Source organism: Athene cunicularia, assembly GCF_003259725.1.
Source record: "Athene cunicularia isolate RWA chromosome 1 unlocalized genomic scaffold, athCun1 chr1_part2, whole genome shotgun sequence".
Lineage (NCBI taxonomy): Eukaryota > Metazoa > Chordata > Aves > Strigiformes > Strigidae > Athene > Athene cunicularia.
This window is the reverse complement of record NW_020799092.1, coordinates 23774025-23798521: the sequence shown is the minus strand read 5'-3', so window position 1 is coordinate 23798521 and position 24497 is coordinate 23774025. Positions and strand designations below refer to the sequence as shown.

Below are 24497 nucleotides of genomic sequence, written 5' to 3'. Positions count from 1 at the left end.
TGACTCAAATTCACATTGGTAGGACCCAGCTTTGAAGGTAGTGGCCTTAGTCTGTAGCTCCTGAACCTCACCAAAAAAAAAAAAAAAAAAAAAAAGTCTCCCCGACAGGTTTCAGAGTTGCAGACACACACTGCCGTTCAGACAGAGGATGGGGTGCTGAGTCACTCTCGGTGATGGTGCTGGTTACTAAACTAGCTCATCCTGCAGAGAAGTGTTTGTGTCCTGTCGAGACAAACAAGATTGCTGATATTGTACAGGGTTGCTTGTTTATTGGATATGTCAGTAAAAACAAGCCAGCTGCCCCGTCAGAGTTCATTCTCACGCTTCAAGCATAACTAAAATATAAGAAGAAAGTTCTTGGAACCTTTCCAGGTTGGTGTGTTTGTGTGGTTGGTTTGTTGTTTGGGTTTTTTTTTTATTTTTTGGTGGTGGGGTGTGTGTGTGTGTGTGTGTGTGTGTGTTTGTTTTTCCTTTAGATCCTAATGAAGGAGTTAATTTCTACTCTGTGCCAGCTAGGCTCTGGTCCTTTATAGCCATCCTGTGAATGCTTCCAAGACTTGATAATTGAGCAGGCTCTGCTGTCTGACATCATCATGCACTTCTAACTGCTTGCCAGTCCTTGCTCGTATTAGAAACATGAAGTTGAGCCCTTCCTAGATGCTCAGATATCAATTTGGCAGCCTTCAGCTTGCGGCATTCGAGTGTCTCATGGTCCTTGTCATGAACAATTTGCAATTGGGGATCCAAAGCACAGGCCAGGAGAGGTAACTTAGATAATACTGCAGAGGAAAACAGACACAACACGGGCAACTCTACACTGAAATCTCCTCGGGGCATGCACACACGAGCAAGTTGTCAAAACCCCGTAGCCTCGCAGCGTGCTAGTGGTCAAGGGCACGGTCTTACTTTGCAGAAAGTGGAAGGTAATTTCTCCCCAATGAGAGAGGCTGAAGCACAAGTCCACGTTGCTTCTTTATGTGCCTGTAGCCTCAGTGTGCCTGGTGCTCTTAACGTGGAGCTGTCTCACAGTGATATTGCTGCCATAGGTGCGTGTCTAGGTCATCGTTATGGTTCATCTGTGCAAAAGAGCTCATTTAAGTGCAACACGGGGGTATTAATCCATCGTTTTGTTATTCGTGCATGTTGCACACTCTTAGCATTTTGGAAGAAAAAAACCTCCAACGCAAATTAATCCAGTGTCTCTTTAATGCTTTTCTTAGCACATATAGGAAGTGTTTTACTGGAAATCTGTCTCCAAATTACGAAGATAGTAATGATAAAACAATACCCATGGCTAATTTTGGATAAAGGCTTGATACTCTGATCCTGTCCCAGCTGTCAGCAACATATCCCAGCCTTTTAAGCTGCTGAAATACAGAATATATGATGCCACTGGCGAGTAAATATAGGTTAAACGGCTAAAAGCAGACAGTATATGCAAGGAAAAAATCTCATGTTTCAAGTAATGGTTTTGTTCCAGAAGTAGTATAAACTCCTATGACTGAATATGCAACTTCCTTGTGTGTGGTACCTTTACCAGAAGCTTTTAAATCGTGTTCCAAATTCACAGTGATGGTAGTGCAGGTAGGATGCATTTTCTATTTTGTTTTTATTTTTCTTTCTAAAGAAATAAACAGAAGTTTTGGTCATTCTGAAATCCAAATTTCTTGGCGTTTTACACGATGTCCATAACCTTATTTTAGGCAATTTAAAAGCTTTGTTTGGCTTAAGTAAACAATCTCATTTTCTTTCATTTTAACTTGAAAGGAAAGGGCATAGATTCACAAGGGAATTTAGCTGTCATTTACAAACAGGACAGATGAAGACTTGCTTTGTACCTGTCTTCATTATATGGCACTTGTCTGAGATGCCAGAAACCTGCATTTGTAACCCACTCTGCTTTATTCAGAGTTTGGAATCAAAGTTAGGCATTTTCGTTGAGGGTTTTTTGTTGTTGTTGTTGCTTTGTGAGACATTTTCGTTGTGGGCTGTGGAGTTCTGGAAATGACTCTTTCTCTCTCTTGTGTTTAATATTATTAATCTGGTATTCATTGAACCAGAGAGGGGAGGAAAGACTTTATAGCCCATGACATCTATGTTTCATGTCGTTAATTTGGTCCAAAGTATGGAGCAATTTTTGGTCAACCTCGCCAATAGTTTTGCTTGTCTGGAACCATGTACTAACCCATGTAAAACCGTTTAAAATAAACCCCTAACAAAGAAAAAAACCAAAACGATTGCTTGTTAAATAACCAACAGTGAAAGTTTGCACACCTCTACTCCCAGTGTGGTAGTGCCTTGAATAAATTCTTGCATATTTTTTACAGATGAGTTAACAGACCCTGGGAGAGTTGACCTGATGGGCCTGTGGCTATATAGAAAATCTGCGAGAGGCCCAGGGAGGGAGGTCAGGGCTCCTGCCTCCCACTCGCGTGCCTTGAGGGCCCGGTGGTTATTGCAAACGCTTTGTCTTGCCTGACCACCGGTCTCAAAGTAAACAAGAAGCATACTGGTTTCAGATTTCAAAAGGAACTGGTGGTTTTTGAGACCCAGATAAGTAGTGAACACTGAGTTTTCTGTCAAGCGTGAACATCATCTATCTAAAATTCAGATAAGTGAAAGAAAAAAAACAAAACAAAACAAACACTACAAATGAGCGGGGATGAGAAGCCTTGCCCCAAACACGTCAGCGTGGCGTGTGGTTTTGGTTTGTGGTTTTTTTTTTTTTTTTTTCTTGTTTTGTTTTGTTTTTGTTTTAATCTCCAAAGAGACAGAGATGTGAGGGCAGCAGTTTGAGCACTAAAGTCGTAGTCCGACAGAACGGCCCTGGAGTTCCCATCTGCTGTTCAGGAGGTTGGTTCATGGTGCTCTCCTGGAGGGTCATCAAAGTGCTGGGATGTTTCTGGGATGCAGGGAGGAGGTGAGATTTGGGTTGTGCTTTAGCAAGTGCCTTCTGAACCCATCCGGCATCCTAAAAGGATGCTGCCCGCTAACTAGCTGCCAGGGGGTCTTGGCTGTTGAGCAGCCAGTTTGCATGCCGGTACCAGTCTGTACTATGGTCCCCATCAGGCACTGGTTCTTCGGGCACTTGTGTTCAGATTCTTTGTTTTTGTTACATTTTGTGAGAGCATCTATTTTCAACATGCTTCCTTCAAGACTTAGACAAAACAACTTGCTTTAGCAAAAATCCCACCTGGGCTGTATGGAGGGTTTCTGAGTGTAGGGTTCTGATGAGCCCTGGCTAGGAGTTGTTTCTCCAGGATTTTGACTGCTTAGAGAAAGAAGAAAAAACAAACGTGGAAGGAACAGAAGGAAAACAAAACTCTGCTGTGTAGGAGAGGAGGGCAGTCTCACCGTGTGGTGGGTGGGCACCGCCAGAGCAGGCAGCTGAGCTGAATGGCTGCTCTGTTAAGAGTATCACCTGCACACTTAAACCCCAGGGTTTTTTAGGATGTTCTTGTCATGTTGTCCATTCCACCACCTTCCCTTTCCTATTCCCTTGAGTCCTTCAGCTGATGGAAATGGAGGTGTGGGGTGAAAGGCAACGGAGGTGCTGGCTGCTCTTCCCTCTGCCCGAAGCAGTCAGATGTGCCAAGGACAATTCTCCCTCCCTGCTTTTCTTCCCAAAGCCTCATCGAGTAGATGAAATATTTGAGAAACACGACACTAATCGACAGGGCATCTAGCGCAGAGCGTAGGTTGAAGGTTGAAGATTCTTCTCCAACGTTGCCCTCTGCAGAAATAACTTATCCCCGTGACCCCAGTTTAAGTAGCTCAGTGGTACCAGAGTCACTTCATAGTTTCAGGTTAGAGCTCTTCTGATGGCCAGTGAGACCTTCACATCCAGCTGCTTTTCACTTTTACAGGTGAATTGCATTTTACTCTGTGTGTAAAGCTGCTCATTCAACAAAAATGCAAGTACTCTGCAAATACAGGTTCTGTTGAATCTGTATTTTTGGAAGCAATAGCTTCCAAGTATAATTATTTATATTATATTACTATATAATTCAAATATTACATGAATATTAAATGAATATTAAAATATAATTTAAATATAATTTAATTATATTGAGTGAAATACTGTGCATCTTTAGTGACTGAGTTGTTTATCATTGAGGACAAAGCTTCTGGGGAAAAGCAGGCTGGCAATTGTGCATGCAAAGCCTTGCAGCACTCTCATTTTAAAGTCATAGTGCCTCTACAGCCCTTTACCTGTTGCCATAGGTCACTTAAGGCTTCACTGGACACATCACAGGAAAAATACACTTTCAGCTGATGTCTCAATTAATTATTATCCTAGATTTTTACTGTTCTATGTTGAGGAGGCTTCCCTGGGGCAGGATCTTGAGCTATGGAGCAAACCCAAAACAATCACGTATTGCCTGTTCCAAACAGCTTGTAGCTTAGTTTAAGGGCTCCACTTTGCAAGGAGGAAGAACTGCTCCGGCAAGTTGTTGGCAAATTGTTCTTGCCTGGGGAATGGTCTGCTAATATACAGACAGGTGCTGGCAACAAGAGGGTTTGAAGAGCTGGTTGCAAAAAAAAAAAAAACGTGAACAGCACCACAAAAGTTTTGAAATTATGTTTATAAAAATTTTATTTGGAAGTATTAATTATAAAAGACAGCAGAAGTGTTAAAATAGTGTAATACAGATGTTGCGTAAAAGAACTACGTAATTTTGAAATTATTTTGATAAAAATTTTATTTGGAAGTATTAATCATAGAAGACAGAAGTGTTAAAATAGTATAATACAAATGTTGCGTAAAAGAACTACGTAAGAGGTGTGAGTTCACAAGCACCAGAGAAGAAAAAAATCTAACAGAGGGGGAGAAATGAAAAAAAACAGGTGACCATCATTTCAGGGCCAGCACTTGTCCCAACCTTCAGATGTTAACTTGTGGGTACATGAGGATCTAGTGGTACGAAGCTCAACGTGGATGTGCATTCAGAGCCAGAGGAATGCTGCCTCAGAGCAGGGCCCTTCTCCTGCTGTGTAGCTGTTAGTGTAAAGCTGCATTAGTGCAAATAAAAGGGGGTGTATTTAGTTTGGTGCCTTGCTCCTCATCAGATTTCATTGTTACTCTAATCTTTACAATCTGTGGTAAGATACAAGGTTGTGGTTTTGTTGCTGCTTTTCTTTTCCTGTGTTCTGCAGTGGGCCTAACATATGCCACATTTATAAGTCCCTAATTTCTAGTTTACAAAAACGTCTGTTAGCTACTGGCTTTATTACACCCAGCTTAGCATTCTCAGTGTAGTTTTCACGACTATAGTTTAGGAACGGTTTTAGTTTTCAGTGTATTCCGTGTGTTTATACCTGTACAGCAGGTAGCTCATATATATATATAAAATAAAATAGTATACAGGTGTATTTGGGAAGAATTTATTTTGTTTTCCAAACACAGTCAGGGTCACATTTCAAAATATTATCTGTGTAAGGTTTTGGGAACGCATTAGCAGTGGCAACTGATGTTCTCACATGCAGCACAGTAAGGTCTTATAAAGTTACAGACCTGAGAGTCATGAGATCAACTGTTTTGTAGCAGGTACCCACAGAAGGAAGCTGAGGTAGTCCTCAAATCAGCTGGGCCATAGGAGGCAAAAGGGGGAGAAGGGAACTTTTTTTTTTTTTTTTTCCTAGGAGGTTTTCTGGGAGGATCCCCTGTCTCAGAAGGATGGATCAAGAGAAGCAGAGACAGGCTTGCATCTCTGCATCTCCCAGAAAGTGGCAGCCATACAGATTAATTCCAGTTTTGCTTTTATCCAAAGTGGTCATAAATCTTGCCAAGCCTGGGCCAGGAGCTGCTTGTAATAGGACCAAGGAGCATGTTTCAGGACAGCTTACACAGTAAGATCGTGGACCCAAGCAGTTATGGAATATGCTAAGTTTCTTTGCACGCAAGATTTAGTTTTGGATCGGAGGACTGGGCTCAGGAATGCTAGTATTTTCTTTAATTATGGAGATCAGCTTCATTTTGTTTGCCTCTCTAATATGATTTGTGTTTTACTGACAACTTTTAAATAGTAGGAAAATAGGTAGGTGTGCTTAGACTTCTGCAGTTTATAGCTGGCCAGAAAATCATTCCTACCATGAGAGTGCTGGGAGCTGCCTTCTGCAGGCTTCAGTCTGTCCTTGAGCTCAGAGAGGTCTTCTGCAGGAGTCAGATCACTAAAAGTGGCTTTTCTGCAGTCAATCTATTTGGAATAGAAATTCATTTGATACGACGGTTTTTATTTTTAACAACAGCTTTCAGCAGACTATCTCACTGATAGTAGCCAGTAATGACCACTTGTTGCTCGAAACCCTAACCAGCCATGGGCTTCACCTCTTCTTCATTCACAGGGACCCTTGTGGGAAACAGTTACGATTTTGCAAACTCCTGGGCTTTGCACAGTGAAAACGAGCGGTGCAAGAGAGTGCAGATTCCAAGCAACACCTGCAACATTTCATCTGATATTGCGAACAAGGTTGGTGCCACAAGATACTGTTCTGGTTTCGGTCCTCCTCTACCTGAAGCTTGCCTGCCCCTTGGCAGAAGAACACAAATGTTTCCTTGAATCTGTGTCTGTCCTTAATGTGGTCCTCCCTCAGCAAGCCTTTGGGGTGTGAGGTGCGGGAGATGCCCGTTTTGGGTTTCTGAGGTGAAGTGTGGTCGGAGAGAGCGATACTGGGAGCTGCTGCTGCTGCACTGGAACAAAGTGCACGGCTCCTCATCCAGCTGGCAGGAGTGAACCATGGGGCTGGCAGTGGCCGTGTGTAGGTCCCTGCCGTGGTGTAGAAGGTGGAAGCACCAGCGACACATCCTCAGCGCATGCCTGCACTGTCTGTGGCTGCTCCTGGCCCCTCTGTGAGCTGGTGTGGGGCTGGACACAGGACGCAGCTGTGTGCTTGTGGTTCCTGAGCTGATAACTTTGTGCCTGCCCTGCAGGCTCTGGCTGGTGCTAGCAGGAGGATTTCTGCACTGGGCTGCCTGGTGCTATCGAAAAGTGACCTCAGAGGCTGTGTGTTATGACCGATGTCTTATTTACATGCAGTGCTGAGAAAGGAACAGTTTACTCACTAGTTAGTGAACGCAGTTTTTCTCTCCTACTTCAGCCTGCCTGTTGCAATCCTTTCTCAAACTGTAGTACGTGTGTACCGCCCCTTCCTTTCCCCACCAAACCCAACACGCAAACGTCAAAGAGATAAAGAAACCAACAGCTCATTTGAGCCTGAAGTGTGAGCTGCTGCCAAAGTAACTTTGGTGTTACTTGGGAAAGGTGTGTTTAGGCAGTGTCTGTAGAATTGAGGTAGTTGATTCCCTCTCTTATTCTGCCAGCAGGGAAGCATCAGCGCTGAAGACTCTGGGCACCACCACCACAAATAGTATTTGTGAATGTGTTGCAGTTCATATACCTGAGAGTCACCAGAGTGGGGAGATGCTTTAGCCAGGATATTTTTGACTGGGGAGATGCTCTCTGTAGGTGTTACAAAGGCTCTGTGCCACCAGGCTATTTCCCTTGCCAGGAGGAGGAGGAGGAGGAGGAGGTTCCTTCAGCTATGCATATAAATAGTGGCTCTGATTTGTTGAAGAAACACAGAACTGCTTGTCTCAGCCAACTCTGTGACCCCTTTTGCTGCATCAACCTTTTTTTCTTCTCCTCTTTTACAAGTATAAACATGTTCTTTGTTTCCCTTAGACACAGGGACGGTCACCAGCTCAGGGAGGAAAGTAGCTTTGAATATATACTGACTGCATGTGGCGTTGCAGGTTGTGACTCTCACGGTAAATTTGAACGTCCACAGAGGGTTTGCGTCTGATCTCATGTCCTCTGCTGTAAGTCAGAATGATCTGGTGGGTGCCAGGTTCAGATTTACACCAGAGTAACTTAGGGTAACATTTAACTGTCCGTTTCTTGTTATACAAGTCCTGTAGACCGATACTCGTTAAACTAGGCTCAAATACTTTCTCAAGAGTAGTAGCACTTCCTGGAACATATCTGCTCTACAGCTACTATGAGTTCTGGTTTCCTAGTTACCTGGAAAAAGCTAAGACTTGGACAAGCTTGCAAAGTTCTGACTACTTATAATTCCACTAAGCTTTGAACGGGGATATTAGACATGTTCTGAAATTCAGTGAGGCATGCTCGTGCTCCTTGGCACCATAGCTTCAGCCTTGCAGCCTGCAAACTTGGCCAGCAAAGTACAGCAGTGATTTCAGGTTGGAAATCTCCAACCTATGTTTCTTGCTTGAGCTGAGCTGGTGTGCACGGGGCGTTTCTGTCAGGGTTGGGACTGGTTGAACACCTGACCTAAGTAATGGTTCATGGTGCCAAGGGTGTGACCCAAGCGTGAGGGGTTTCAACCTGGCTGAGGTGTCTCGGGACAGGACTGAGTTTTAAACCTGGTTACAGCTCTAGAGCAGGGCTTGTTCTTGTAACTGGTTGTGGCTGCTGGAATTTTATCTACTCAGGCAAGTTTACTGTTTAGAAAATGTCAACATTGCAACTGAGGCCAGGGAGTGGCATGCAGGGTGAAATCCTGCCTGATGGGTAGACCGCAACTAATGCGAGTTTTGTATCGAACACGTTAAATATTGATGTTCTGTTGGATAAAGCTTGCTCTCCTGCAAACTGGATGAAATTATCTTCTCTCGTGTGAGTTCATGAGCTCACAGCATTTAACATTGGCTTAATTTATTCGCTGTGCAAGAATAAACACAACGCTATTAATAGAAGTCCAGCCAAAGGAGCGCCTGCTGAAGAATGTAGGGCTTTTTAATAGCGGGCTTTGTTTGCTTGCTTCGGCTTCAGGAATGTAAATCTCCTCCGTCTCCCAGCCTCCCTCCCTGCCAGGCAGTCAGCTGCTAGGTGAGGAAAACAGCAGCTTTGGTTCAGTGCGCTCCTCCCGTCCCCGTCCCCACGCCTCGGGGTAGATCTGTGGTTTTCTTTGCCCTCTCTGATGCCCCCACAGCAGCATCCTTGGAGAGATGGCTTGTGATTTCTTTGCAAGATGCAGTGAAGCCAGAAAGCCCTGTTGATCTTTTATCTTCAAATCCTAGAAAATGCAGGCAATTTAAGTGTTCTTTAATGAGGAAGAGCTCTTGTCTTCTTGTCTTGATTAACGGCTCCATGAATCAGCTGAAGGTCTTGACCCAGCTCACACTTTTACCCTACTGTTGCTCTGGGCCTCTTCCTGCCCTGCCCCTCCGAAACACATACATGTGTGTGACTACGGCTCTGCCTGCAGATACGATTTCTTCTCAGATACACAGATTCCCCTCCTAGGGCTGGAGGCATCTTAGCAGCTGCACGGTGGAGCTGCCTGTTTGCTACCTTGTCTTGTGACTCGGAGAGCATGACAAAGTGGGCAGTGTTGGAGGGAGGGAGCTACTGCCTCCATACCATGCCCTACCCTCTCCATCTGCTGCTTTGTTACCAAAAAGAAAGATCTTTTCTGTCTTGTCAGATCCATTTTTTTTTTTTTTTTTTTTTTTGGATGTGATGATTTAGGCTACCTGTCCAATGAAGTACTGCAATCTAATAGCCTCTCAGATGACTAACAGCATGGGTACCATCGATCTTGAAGTAGAAAATGGATTGACAGGGATAACTGCGGTAATGAGGCAGCCTTGAAAACAAAAGTGTGTATCTTTTAAAGCATTGCAATTTATTTATTCATTCTTAGATGTTACCTTTATTTTCTAGATTTCACCTTTAACAGAAATGGAGGCATGCAGGCCACAGTTCACTGTATTCTGTCTTATTTTTTCTTATTAGAAAACTATACCTGTATCACGTTACATGTGAAAAAGACTGAAATTAGAATTCAACTAATTTCTGCTTTTGCTGAAATTCGGCTTTTGCTGTGCTGAGTAAGAAATAGTCCCATTCATATTCCCATGCAGCACTTCCATATGCAATAAATAAACAGCATTTATCCCCACATCTGAAGGCGAGTGGGAGAGGTTTTCAACTTTGGGACCGTAATTTGTAACAGTAGAGGTCACGAGCGGGGCCGTCAAAGACGTGGACATACAATGCTATAATACATTTTAGGGGTGAAAATGAAGCTCACTATATTTAAAATCTCATTTTTCTGCTCCTGAAACACACAGGTCACCTGAACCAGCGTTCAAGTGAAGTGACTTCTGGCAGTTGTTAGTGTGTTTGATCAAATATACAGCCGGCATTTGGCTTTGGATGATTTTTACTTGGAAAGATGGGAGCATAAATCATTCTGCCTTGGAGTGAACCAAAAGCAGATGTATTTGGAAAAAACTATACCTAGTTATGACACCAAAACATACCCTTCCTGAATGATCTGGAGAAACACTTCTGTGTATCTATATACCATAGGGCTTAAAATCAAGGGAATGAGAAGGTGTCTGCTTTTTTCTGTTACTTTTTAGGTTTTATCTCTTTAATGGCAGTTGTTAAGCAATAGACAGATGCAGTTCATGCTGCTGCAGAAGGCAATGCCACAGAAATTGGAAGAATGTACAAAATTCCACCTACAACTCTGTGTGGTGGGACTGGGGCATGAAGAAGGTCAGCGAGTTTGAGATCGTTGCCAGTGCCAGGACACCGCCAACCCATTTAAAGAAAAACTTAAAATAGAGCTCATGCAGCAGTCGAGGGAGAAGTTTCAAGACCTTTACCTGTATTTTGAATACTGCAGTCAGTTTTGCTAGTTTTAATCTTACAGCCACCTGTACTCTAAGGACTATTTTAGCCTGAGGCTTCACTCCCTGGTCTGTTGGTTTTAGACGTTTCTTTGTGCCACTTCCAGCACTGTTGCCCCATGAGAGGAATGCTACAGCAGTGGGTGAGGCTGCCAACATCTGGTGCTTCCATGTATATGCATTGTCCCCTAAACTGAAGAACAAGGACATCTCTTAGTTCAGCCTGACCACTGAGTTTTAAAGAAAGGAAAAAAAAGAAGGGACCGTTGGAGGCCATCTAGTCCTACCCCTTGCTTTCAACAGGACCATCTTAGGTCAGGTTACTCGGGTCCTTGTCCACTCACAATTTGAGTATTTCCAGGGGTGGTGGTTCCACAGCCTCTCTGAATGCCTGCTCCAGTCTTCGACCATCCTTACTTGACATTTTTTTCCAAAATCTATTTGTATTTACCCATATTTCAGCTTAAGGCCACTAGTTCATCACAATAGTTGAGATAATGTCTAAAAGATGGAAAATTTCAGCTATGATTTCTTGTATAAAGTCGCTGGAAAACCTTAAGCAATTTGAATGGCAAGGAAACCTTTACATAGAGAAAATGAACTGTGTGTTGCTTTCTGACATATATATCACTTGGCTTCTTGATAGCTGAGCTAGAGCTCAGTCATTGGATATGTTGTTATTGAACAAGACCAGAGAACACTATAGGGGGAAAAAAAAAAAAGAGGGTTTAATTTTGTGTCTGTGGAACCCCCTTTATTTTTCACATCTAACATTTACTGGTATGTAATAAACACGGTGATAAAAGATAATTCCTACAAGTTTCACTGTTTAGTGGCACATTCAGCGTCTGAGTTCTATTGCACTGTAACAGTTGTATTACCTTTTTAACAAGGTTATTACCTTGCTAGGAAAACTCACTAAGACAGCCCCTAAATGGGTTTGTTGCATATGCTGGTTTTCTCTTGCGTTTGATAGTATCTGGATCAAGGCTTTGATCTGGGAGTTGCTGCACTGCTCATCCTCTGAAAGGCTCTAAGCTCGCTTCCAGTTGTATCAGTTTCATCTTGAACCGCAGCTTTAAAAGCATTTTTTTGGCGGCTTCTCTTGTTATTACTTTCACCCTTAGGGCATTTTTTTTTTTTTTCCAGCTTTCTTATACCTCTGTGTAGTCTTAGAGCAGCATCAACCACCATTTAAGCAGTTCCTTGCTCCCTTCCTTCTAGTTTTCTTTTCCAGCTTGTTCATCATGGTGGCTGCTTATCAGGGCATCAGAATTATTCCAGGCTGGAGCTGATTTTCTGGAGAACAATAATGTTCAGGTGTCTAATGGCGCTCAACATGCCGTTCCCTGAGGCCTTTCTCAGAAAGCTCAAAAGTTCTTTTTGTATGTGGCTGCTGACTGAGCACTTCGCTAAACTGAATGTATTCCTAAAGGGACAGACATTTCTGGTTGGTTTGTTTTCATAAGCAAGGAGTTATTTTTCCATTCAGCCATGTGCTTTAGCTGATCACCTGGACAAAACACCCTGTAGCAAAAATGTCTTTTCTACTCAGCAGTTTTCCTATAGAGGTGTACCATCTGCCATTCAGAGGAGACATCTAGATGTCTGCTGAACTCCTTGAGTGGTTTTGCTCCCTGTTTTTCATCTCTCAAAAACCCAAACCAAAACTTTGTCTCTTTTCTCTTTTTTTTTTTTTTTTTTTTTTTTTTTTTTTTTTTTCAGGTATTCACTTCATCAATGTGAACTACTCTGAAGAACATGCCTGCCCACCCTATGTATAACCCCTGAAATACACAGCATGTCAGTGTTTTATATAAGCAGATGTAAGTTACGCTTCAGTGGTGATAGGGTTGTGTCAGAAAATTGTTTTTCCACTTAACTAAACTCGGTGTCATCCTTTCAGAAGATTGCATTGAGGACCTCAGACTTATTGAACTGTGACGCTATGCATACATAAGAGAAAGTCTATTTGGGAGCCTCCCTGGGAGAATTTAGCCATAAACTAAGTTTTCCTTAGGTTTTGTTTCATGTATAACTAAGTTTCATCTTAGCTCGCTGCTGTCTGAGAGGTCTTGGGACACTTTCCCTCCCCCCTCACTGTGCAGTCCTCTCCTCACACTAGCTGTCACCATACTGATTTAACTCACAAGAAGAGCAGAACAAATAGCTTTTCTTCCCTGGGTTATTTTCCTGCCATTTATCTGAGTTAAATTGACCTGTTGTGCATTGGACAAGCCAGCAGGAGAGACAGGAACAAGTGGCCAGAATTGGGAAACAAATTTGATTCCTCACGTTCTAGTTAGACTCGATCTTTCACTCTGAAACTTACTCTGTTCCCTCACTACTCAAAAGAGAGTCTGGTCATTCTTCTTCCTAAGTGCCTCCATCGTAAGTTCCTCTTCCTTGCTGTGTGTGTCTTCCTGGCCCTCCAGACACCATCTGGATCTTCACTGGGTAGGAATGAGTCCTTTGCTTCCCTCCATTTGCTGACCGATTGACTGAAACATCCCTTCTGTGACACTATTTTATAATAATATATTAATATATGTTTGTGTATGTATGGATGTGGTGAATAAATGGATCTAGCTCGCTCATTAGCTCTTGACTGTGATGTTATTTAACTACATGATGGTGTTAATAACCATGATGTTATTTAACAACAGTGGTGACAGCATGTTTGGAAGAGCGGGGTTTTCTTCTTCCTGAGACTTTAGTAACTCTTTTTGTCACCTTTTCTCTCTTTCTTTCTACCTGTGCTCCTCGCTTGTCGTGCAGGGCATCATGGAATCCTGCCAGCTGCTAAGAACATCTCTGATCTTCTCCCGCTGCCACCATCGAGTTGATCCAGAGCCATACGTCGATCTCTGTGAAAGAGACTTCTGTGCCTGTACCCAGCACATGGACTGTCACTGCTCTGCGTTCCTTGATTATGCAAGAAGCTGCGCTCATGAAGGAGTGATTTTGGACGGGTGGACTGAAGAGAGCTCATGCAGTAAGTTGACAGGATTATTCCTAAGCTGCTTATCCCAAATGAGATCATGCCTCTTTTGCTGATCTATGTGCTGCAGCTAAAAGCAACTGGTGCTTTTTTAGGATGTTGATTCAGGTTGATTCAGGCGTGGCAGGTTAAAATCTGAAGTGCTTGTTACTTCCATCGATCTGAAGTGCCTTTGCTTGCTCCCCCTTTCAGCTCTCCATCACTCACCTTTTTCTAGAAGTTGTTATCCCTAAGACAGGATTGTTTAAACCATATACGAAGAAGATCCTGAGCTGTTACAGGTCCCACCATGGTATACAAAGTCAGTGGAGACTCATTTGATATACAAAAGTACAGACTGGGATGTTTAGGAGCTATTTTATATATGGTCCACATTGTCACAACATCCAGCCTGTACTTGTAAGTCAGCATCATCGTGAAAAGCTCTCCTTAAACATTTTCTCATACAGACGATCGTTTCATCCTTTATTTTCTTGAACCGATTACATTGAAGTTGAGATGTTGCTTTTTTTTAAGCCACAGTTTGTCTAGGTTAGAGATTCCGACTGCATCTTGAAATGTTGCCTTTATTAGCCCTGTTTTGCCAAGGTCAGAGGCTCTGATTGCATCTCTGATAAGATTTTGCAACAAGGAAGTGCACGGATTGACCGAGATGGATTGTGTTTATGGAGGAAAGGTCATGTTTGCACCTACTGTTGATATATAGATATACCTCCGCTGGAGAACCCCAGTTAAATATATAAGCACACGAATTATAATAATTTAAAAAATCAGTTCTCTGATATCATGTTCTCAATGATTTTCCTCATGTTTTTACATTACACAGGAAGGACAGTTTTCTCAGGATGTTTATGCAAATTGATTTCATGGGGTAGCAGACTGATTTGTATTGACAACACTTTCTTCTCTGGTAAAGATATTCTTTTGGCCACCACTAAAGGAAACGGTGCCTTCAGATTATGGTTAGGGCAGGAAGATACTGCCAACCGCTTGCTCAAGGGATTGTACACAAGAGGAGAGTCTTATTTCCAGCAGCAATTTGTTACCTTTCCACTGGGACATAAAAGAGATCTGATGAAAACTTGCTTGCTCAGGTGCGAGCCAGAGAACCCATTTTTGCTGGGCCTGTCTGTAACTAAAGCCACAAGTGAAATGAACTCCTCTCTGTTCCCAGGAGTTTTAGAGCTCATTTCTAACCCTTGACTTCACAAACCGCATTTTTTCTGCGTCAGGGAAAAGGGAGGTGGCCTGCTGCCGCATCAGGAGCTTAATTTTCCATCACTCTTCATCTGTGCTATGGTGCTTGCTCAGGAGGTGATGATGATAGTTGCATTGGATGGTGGAAGGGCTCTAGTGCTGGGCACACTGCTAGTACCCAGGATCTGGAGCCACAGAGGACAAGACAGCTTCTTTGTTATCCTCCCACCTCCTTCAATAGAGGATTTGGTGGGAAAGGGCAGGCTCTAATCTTTTCTTCCTACTCCATGCCCACACAGTCTTGCGAGGTATGTCTATACATCAAAATTCAGGAATAGCTAGAGCGTGTGCTTACATAATGGCCTAGCCTGGATAATGACAGCAGTGAAGATACCCCAGCATGGGTGTTATCCTGTGCTGGCAGTTCTTTGGAAGAAAGAGGATGGGATTTCAGAGTCTTAACCGTCTTCCAGTTCTCTCTGGAAACATGAAACAGTATAATTTCACAAATGAGTGCAGCGACTGCGTAGTTTAAAGGTACAGAACATGCTCGTCTATCCAAATTACTTGGATATTCTTGCAAAACTTCTCCTCAAGCTCGATTGTTCTTAATCCACTTGGCTTTAGTTTATTAAGACTCAATGTATTAGAATAGAAATTGTCTTTAACCTCTTAAGTAGTTACTACACAACCTGACAGATCATGATATGGCAGCAAACTGAAAATCAAGCGTTTCTTAAATGTTCTGCTTCTGAAAAAGAAATCATTGGAGAGGATATGACCTCTTTGGTGTCTCTGTGGTTCAGCCCTTGATAATTAAGGGATTTATTTATTTAAGAGTTATTGAGGAATTTGCATTTCTAATTTCTTTTAATTGTTTCAGGGCCAAGATGTCCAGTTGGCATGGAGTATAAGGAATGTGTATCCCCTTGTGCTGAAACCTGCCAGAGCCTGCATATCAATGAAGTGTGTCATGGACAATGTGTTGATGGCTGCAGCTGCCCTGGTAATTTATTTACTGGGTTATTTACAGAGAAATATTTGGCAGCGATGCTACCTATTTTATTAAAAGAAGGAAAGCTGTGTCTTCCCTTAAATTTTCCTGAAATCAGAAACACTTCTCTTTTCTGGGACCATGCCCTAGAATAAACCATTTTCTATAATGCCTGTATGCTCACTCCATAAAAGGGCCATTTTTCAGACCCAGCTAAAAAAAATAAGCAATTTCTGTGAAAACTAGCACCATCTGATACTCTAGGATTGCCTTTCTTTCTTGGTGAGGGGCTGCTTGCCATTGACATATCTAGATTTCTTCTGAATTGCTTTTGGTTCAGAGCATCCAGTTAGAGAAAGAACAGAATATATACTGCAAGGGTTTCTTACAGAAAAAAGAGCGTGTGTGGAGCTCGCACTATAATTCCAAAGGTGTTCATGAATTTACATGAACGGTTTCACTTATTGTTGAATTATTTGTAGAGGAGATTTGATTGGCTTAAAGGGGGCAGCCCAACCACCACAGTCTTCCTCCTCTGTCTATTGTAGTTAAGACAACTGCAGGAGGAGAGTTTTATTCCTGGCTGCAAAGCTCCATAGGCTTCCATTTCTAGATGGTTTTTGTGGGGCTTATGTTTGTTTGTTTTTAATACGAATGTCTCTCTGTTTCACGCTTCAAATCTGGACTTTGTGCGAATGCACTGAGGTATTTACTGACCCCCTGTACAAGATACCAAGCAGGATGGAGGTTTACTGAGAACGTAATTTGGTTTCTAAAACAAGGCAGTGATGATACTATCAGCCTTGTTTGAGGAGCTGTTATTGCATTCAGAGCTTAGTAGTTTCCCATTTAGCTGCCAGTCTCTTGCTGGAGGTTCAGAGCTATTGCTGTGGCAGGGCCTGGGAAGGTACACGTGGAGGGTGACGGGCGATGTGACTAGGCACAGGAGCATATTTTGCTGTGAAGGACCTAGCTATTCTATCTGTGCTGTCCTGGGGGTGTTGGGAAAAGCTGGAGGAGATGAATCCACTGGCTACACAGGGACTCTCGGTATATTCTTTCATTGGTGACTGCACTGGTCAGTTCAGCACAGGGAATTTCAAAGGGGATCGGAATTGAAGAGCAGAGAAACAGGAGCTCAACAGAAAGGGCACTGCATGAGGAACAAGTAAATGGGTAGAAGGAACTTCATGGAAAGGAATAACAACCAGCTGTTCAAAACTTTGACTGTTACTTGGTGCACAGTCAACAGGGAAGAACTTTGATGTGAGTTTCACAGAGAACATAGAGAACCTGACAGATGAATAGAGGAATTTGAGATTTAGGGTGATTATACCTTTGCTTAGCTTCCCTCCAGTGCTCCAGGAGTAAAAAGGAACTGTTGAACAAATGTGTCTTTTTTTCCTTAAATGTACCACAGTTCTTTTAATTGCTGTTAATGGAATTACTATTGCCAGGAAAAAAAGGCAGATGTTCTGGGTTTTTTGTGCTCTCTGGAGAGCCGCACTACTCTTAAATGCTCAGATATCATTCTGAATATCTCTCACTGGAAGGATTTTCTCAACAGCAACGATCTTTCTTGGCAGCTCTGTGGGAAGAGTGGGAGAAAGGGGACTTATCTGTGTCTCGTCGTCAGGGAAAAGGGCCAAAATTTCTGCAGGCGATTGGAAGGAGTCCCTCAAAGAGGAGGAAGAGGGATTTTCAGCAAACAAAATGTTTTGCTACAGCAGCTCTTTTAAAAATGGACTAGTATCAACTATCTTTCAACAGTGGTATCTAAGAGAAAGAAACTTGTCCTTTTTTCTGTTGCTAGCTTGTAGTGCAGTCTTGGGCAAGTAACTCTTCTGTGCTTCCGCTTATCTTTGTGAGATAAAATACTCTCTATATAAAATAGGTAATTATAGTTGTGTAATACGGAAACCTAGAGTTGGATCCAAGTTGCGAGGTTGGCCCTTTCACTTTCTGCTTCTGCAGAAGTTGAGAAGAGAAACCACAGCTCTACATGATAAAGTTTCTCTCTCTCAGACCCTTTCTGATAGACTTCTATGGTGTCCAACTTTGTTTCTTCATTCCTTTACGTTGCCTCCTCTTCTGTCCTTTTACAGCAAATAATAAAAAAAACCCCACAACCCTGTCTGGGTACCCTTTACTGCAGTCAGTGAAGTGCATATATTTTTCCAACCGTTAGGTTTTTAGGCCAGTTCTGATCAACCTTGATCGTGCTCCCCGTGTTTGACTCCTGTATTTTCCAATATGTGTGTTCTGGACTTGGGGACTTGCTATGCAAAGAGCTCTTCTGGGAACACCAGAAATGCTCTGTTCAGCACATCTGAGAGAGAGGCAGCACTAGAAGGAAAGTAGACAACAGCTCCCATAAGGCTTTTTGGCAAACCTTTTTTTTTTTTTTTTTTTTTAATTGCTGTCTGTATCTAACTATGGGTAATAATGCGTATGAAATCTTGCCAAAATATATGAAGAACTAGAAAATCAAATCATATTTATGTTTGTGTCCCTGTGTGTCTATGGCATGTGTATCTGCTGCTATCTGGCCTATGCAGAGGGGAAGCTCCTTGATGGTGAATATTGCATTGAAAGCTCTGACTGCTCCTGCATCCACTCTGGAAAACACTATCCTCCTGGCTTCACCATCTCCCAGGACTGCAACTCATGGTAAACTCTATGTTGCTCTGGTGTGGTTGCTGTTGCTCTAGATAAGTATTGCATGCTGGTTAGTGACTGTTAGTGATCTTTCTAGAAACCTCTCTCCCTCCTTTTTTAAAAAAATTCATTGGCAAAGGACCTGCTCTCTTATTGGAAATGCTAGCCCCTTCCAAGAAGTGAGCTGTTCACAAAGACAAAATCAGCTTCACTTTTAAAGGGATATTTGGTCTGATAGAACAATGTGAGGGTCATACTCCTTCAAACAGTAGAGAACTACCTGTTTCCTGTGGATAAGAATGACCGACAGGTTCCCATGTCTGGTTAGTATCAGTGGTGGTGCCTTTGTTTTGACTTCCTACATTTATTTAACCTCTAAACCCCATTTTTTTTTCCCAAGAGGAGTTAGCTCAGGCATGTCCTTGGAACCTCTTACGAAGCTAATGAATCTTCTCAGCTGCATGGCTCACGATTTTTCTTTCACTCATGAATGTCAACCTGAAGGGGAAGGCTAGCTGCCTAAAGGAAAGGAAGGAGGATGAGTAATGTGTCCCTGATCTGGTTTGGTGTAAGTGTGAACATATTTGTGGAAGGAGTTCAGGCAACTCTGTGCCCAGATGTTTCTAGTTAGAGTACAGAACAAAGACACGGTGAAGGCCACCATATGCAGAAGAAAGACGTCTATGCATGATCGCTGTTAATCGGAAGTTTTCTGATTTTGAAAGCTATTAAACACAGAGCTTTGCTAAGGGAAACAGAAGTTCTTGAGTGTTGCAACCACTCCAGCTCATATTACCAGTAGTTGCTGTTGAATGATGGTAAAAAGGGATGGATATATTAAGAAACAAGGTTATGGGAAGTGGAAAGGATGCTGGGAACTGGTCTACTTTCCCTGAAACAGGAGCCTGTATTTCAATTATTTGGGAAAAAGTTGCAACAGAAGATCTGAATTCATGAACCCTTGCCTAACTTGTCATGATATGTTTCGTAGCATTTGTCGGCGCGGCACCTGGATCTGCAGCAATGGGGAATGCCCAGGTATGTTGGCTCTAATCTTTTCAGGTTTTGACAAGTAAGCCTTGCCTACATACCTCCCACTTACGTCCCACTTATATTTTGTTCTGCACAAAAAGTGAATCTGTCTTTGTTCTTACTTGCTGGCTCCAGTGCAATCCAGATGGGATCATACTTCTAAGTTCTTCTCATGAGACAAACCAGACATTGTGCTATAGAGTTTGTGTGTAGTAATGAAAAATCTTGCTTAGTGAGAAGAATGGTTCCTCTTTTGATTACTTAGAATATCAAGATATTAGAGTCCGTATGTTCAGAGGATTGACTTTCTGGTAGAGGAACCAGGAACTGTTCCCTATTTGATTGTCTGTATCCTCATAATTTTGTTGACGGGCTTTTACAGTACTGTGAGTAGATTGGATTGCTCTTAAAACCCCGTGGGTTTGGGTCCTAACAGTCATGTTACAGGTGAAGGAGCTACAGCCCCAGGGAGCAGGTGGCTGCCCTGCCTTCCATGGGTGGGCAGACTGGAGAGACAGCTCTGCAGGTGTTCTTGCTCCTCGTCCTCATACTCTGCCCCTCAAACTCACCAGTACTGGTGACTGCTGTCATAGTATTTTTCCTGTGTGGGGCATGTGACTTGTCACTGACCAGCAAAGTGCTGCCTTCATTATTTCCTCCTAGTTCTGTCGTTCTTTCCCAGTCTCCAGTATGTTCAGCCATGGAAAGGCCTGCTTGACCCGAAACAGCGTTTAACTCTGCTTGCATTGTGTGTAGAACTCTGCAGGGAGACATTACAGATCTTATCTTGTTTGTTCCCCTTGCTTTTGGGAACTGAGAGTGGAAGGGATGGGAAGGAGAGTGGGATTATGGCAGGACAGGAAAAGAAAGCAGTTTTTTTTGTTTGGTGTTTTTGTGGTTGTTTTGTTTTTGTTTTGTCTTTGTGGTGTTTGTTGGTTTTTTTTTTTTTTTTTTTTTTTTTTTTTTTTTTTGAGGTGAAACTGTGCAATCCTCACAAATCAGGAGAATTAAACCAGTCTTAAAATAGCTATCAAAAAGTCTGTCTATATTAGCCTGTCCCATCAGTTGCTCCACTTCCTCTTGCTCTAGACTGAAAGAGCAAATGTTCAAAACAGAAATGACATTTTTAGTGAACTGTGCTCATCAGGACTGTGAGAAGCCCCATGCTTGAGGTATTCACTAGAAATATTTCAAAGTGCAGGGAATCTTGTTGTCTAAATACAAAATCAAGGACAGCCCCAGCTGATTTGTTATGTCTTTTAGCTAATGGGCAGCAACATGTCTACAAAGAAGAAATAGGTGTTTTTCTAATTAATTTTTTTCATTTTTTTCATTTTCTAATTCATTTTGTGACCCAAGTGCAGGACCTTGCACTGAGCCTTCTTGAACTTCATACAGCCCTTAGGATCATCGAGTCCAACCATCAGCCCGACTCTACAAGTTTCTCCCCTACCCCACATCCCCCAACATCTCATCCAAACGACCCTTAAACACCCCCAGGGATGGGGACTCCACCCCCTCCCTGGGCAGCCTGTTCCACTCTCTGACCACTCTTTCTGTGAAAAATTTTGAAATATTGCAGCATATTTTTATTGTTGGTTGTTTATTTTTACAACAATTATTTCTAAAATCATGTGTCACAGAAGGATTATGTACTTAAACTCACATAAGCTCAAGGTAGTTCCACTTTTTTTTTTTACCAAGTTGTTTGTCAGGAAAAGTTTCTTTTATATTGTGGGAATGTATTGCCTAGCTGTAAATTTGGTGATAAAGCTGGGTACCCAGCTGGAGGCAGCACTTCAGAAGGCAGTGCTGTGTCAGCCAACTAGCAATAGCTGGCTGGCACTAGCAAGAAGCTCTCAAGCTGATATCATAATTAAATTAATTATGAAGGCGGTAGGTTTCAGGACATCTCATGGGATGCATTACACCAAATGGAGTAGATAGAGGGACCCATAAGAAGAGACTTTGCTGCAGGGGAGAAATTTCCCTTCCAGGAGCAATGCCAAAGGGCTGGGATTTGTCTTGGGTGGCAGCCTTTGGCTCCCCGTACTGCAAAACTGTCCTCTGTTTCCTGATTGCAGAGAACACCCTGGAAATCAAACTGCATGTGGTGGATTATGCCTAGGGTGTGGGTTGGTTTTTTTTTTTTTTTTTTTTTTTTTAATATCTGTTCTCCACATCTGATAGCCAGTTAATTGGGTCTGAAGTTGAATATAATAGCACTTATTTTACCTTTGTCCAAGTTTAATTGAACAGAAAGTAGGATTTCTGGGGTGAGCTAGAAAATAATAAGCTGCCTTACTCTCCAGGGGTTGGCAAACTTTCAGTGGGTGCTGGACTTTTCTTAGGGCAAATCAGAGCCATGTAAGGCTGAGAATCCTCAGGATCTGTGAGGCTGTGCTTTAGCACAGGCTGGTTTAAGATGGTTAACAGTGAGTAATATGTTGAAGAGGGAAATTTCCACTTGATGTCCATCAGACAGAACTTACGTGGGATTCAAAGGCAATGAAGAGAGAATAACTCTTGGGGTTCACCTGCCAGCTTGTAACATTTAACCTTTTGCCATCCTTTGTCAGTGGATCTCCAGTGCAGGCCCAGCACCTGAATTTTGCTCTGGACAAGGAGGTTTCTGCCGACCTTGTTTGTTGTGGGACCATCTCTAAGTCTTCTCATATGAAAGAATTTCTTTGCAAGCTCTGTAGAGTCGGAGCCTCCCTGTGTGTTTGCAGAGAATCTGGCATAAAAGGATACTAAATCCCAGCTGTGGCATCTGAATACTGCCTTCCTGGAAGTGAAACCTCACATTTTACCAAAACATTTTAAGCTATTGATATGTTTAAATAGCCTCTTTTTGTAGTGGAAGGGTGGGCAAGCCAGACTTTCACATTGTTCTGTAAGGACTTTGGATGTAGCTGTCGCAACTATAGAATTATTTTTAACTTTATGCTAGTTAATTAAGATAATGGTTTAGAGTAAAGTCCAGCATAAATTCTACCCTTGGAAGAGCTCCAACAGTGATTATCTTCTAGGTCTTTGTTCTGATAATGTCTTTTCACTTTAATGTTAGAATAACATTGGTATTCAAAGCTGCCCAACAAAGGGATTGACACTTTTGGGGAGCTGTGTTCAAGGAGGTCATTGTGAAGAAGGCTTTCAGACACTGTTTCCTTCATAAAACCATACTGTAATGATCTAAAAACACCAGCAGAGAGACAAAGAGGGGGCTCACAATCTGCCAAGACACAACTGTGGCACACAGACTGAGAATGAGGCACCTCTGCAGAAGAGGAGCTGAGCAGCAGTGAGAGTCCAACAAATCTAGTTGCAAATTTTGATATTTCAGCTAACTGTAAAAAAACCCTGCATTCTGCGGCCGGCTCCACAGATGCAGATGTGCTCCACCGGGCTAAGCAAAAAGGGCTTCAAAGTATCTTATGCTGCAAGGTCCTGCACAGGGGTAAAGAGGCAAGATGTCCTAGTGTATGAAGTATGTGACTAATACTGCCTAATCCTGAGTGTCTTTCCCAGCTCTCCCCATTTTAGGCATCAGTACTTCCACTTTCTGTGCCTTAGTTTCCCCATGGCATGAAGAGGGAAACAATTCCTACATAAAAGAGGGCGTGGGTTGCTGTTCAAAATGGTTAGTGCTGCCAGCACCCGTTGCTTAGGCACTAGGTATGACCTGGCCTGCGGAGAGCTTGAGTGACTATGCTGGATTTCCAGGGCTGCTGAGCTATATACTACAGAAGAATCAAACCTGCTCCAAGGCAGAGAGCTGAGCCGTTTGCTGACGTCCTCATGACCCTCCACTTGAAATATTCTATAGGCTTTCCCCTAGGAATGAGTTTCAGCTCTTGAGTGCGATTTATACCATATTCCTCAGATTTTGTTGGTGCCTCTGTTACTACTGGTAATGGCTTACAGGAATAAACAGTGAGATAAGCATCTCACCTGTGCTTTCTGGTCTGCAGGGAACTTGGACCTTGTGCAACCTGCTCCCCTGGGCGGCTCTTCCCCCTCGGTGGCTTGGAGAGGATGGGCAGGATTTTGCTCACAGCTGGCACGGGGGTGATTAATGGCTCTCTACATTTTTTTGCAGGAGAATGCTCTGTCACCGGCCAGTCCCATTTCAAAAGCTTTGACAACAAGTATTTCACCTTCAGTGGGATTTGTCAGTACTTATTTGCCAAAGACTGTGTGGAAAATTCCTTTTCTGTGATCATCGAGACTGTGCAGGTAACAGCAGCCTTGGCTGGCGCCTGTGGGCCTCTGCACATGCTCTTGAGAGAGCGGGAAGGGCTGCGGGACTATGATATGAATTGCAGATGCACAGGCCAACAGAAGTAATTTTCCTATAAAATAATTAGTTTAAATAACAGATGCAGTCTTTCTCCTTAGTTAATAAGTGTTTTGCTTCTCCTTGCTGCCGTTCCCAGGAGCCTACCTGGAGATTGAGATTCGTAATGAGATTTGGAGAACGAGCCCTCGCTGCCTCTTTTCCAGCTGAGCAAAGAAATGAGATGAGGGTGCACCTCTTGCAAAGCACCCTGAAGGCCGGTGCCTTGCTAATGCCTGGGGAAAAGACGTTTCCTCAGACACTGAGTGGGGTGCGCTGGCAGGGTAGTGCCTTGGGTTGCTTTCTGCTAAGTCATATTGGCTGGTGATTTCCGTCGCTCGCTAGCCCGTCATCAGCTCCAGGCTTCCTTCGCTGTCTCTGATGAAGGATGTGAGAGAGCCAGCTGGAGAGAGGCAGGAAAGGGAGCCAGGCCAGCGCGGGAGGGAAGGAGACCCGGGAGGGAGTGTCACGCGGAGATTAACCCGGTTGTGAAATTAGTTGACCATGGGAATAGGTGAACGAACCTGCAGACTGAAAAGTGTACTGATTCAAGCAGAGGGGAAGAAAAGGGACAGGGACAGAGGAACTGGAGGCAGGGAGAAGTACGATG

At 43.0% G+C, this 24497-nt stretch overlaps 1 protein-coding gene across 1 annotated transcript in view; it reads left to right on the top strand.

Moving 5' to 3' along the window:
- VWF (von Willebrand factor) overlaps nt 1-24497 on the top strand; it is a 147194-nt gene that overhangs the window by 8238 nt on the left and 114459 nt on the right. The window contains exons 7-12 of the mRNA XM_026867575.1: nt 6346-6470; nt 13445-13661; nt 15748-15870; nt 18417-18528; nt 19508-19554; nt 23651-23787. Of these exons, the coding sequence (XP_026723376.1) occupies nt 6346-6470; nt 13445-13661; nt 15748-15870; nt 18417-18528; nt 19508-19554; nt 23651-23787 (761 nt within the window). The remainder of the gene's footprint in view (nt 1-6345; nt 6471-13444; nt 13662-15747; nt 15871-18416; nt 18529-19507; nt 19555-23650; nt 23788-24497) is intronic.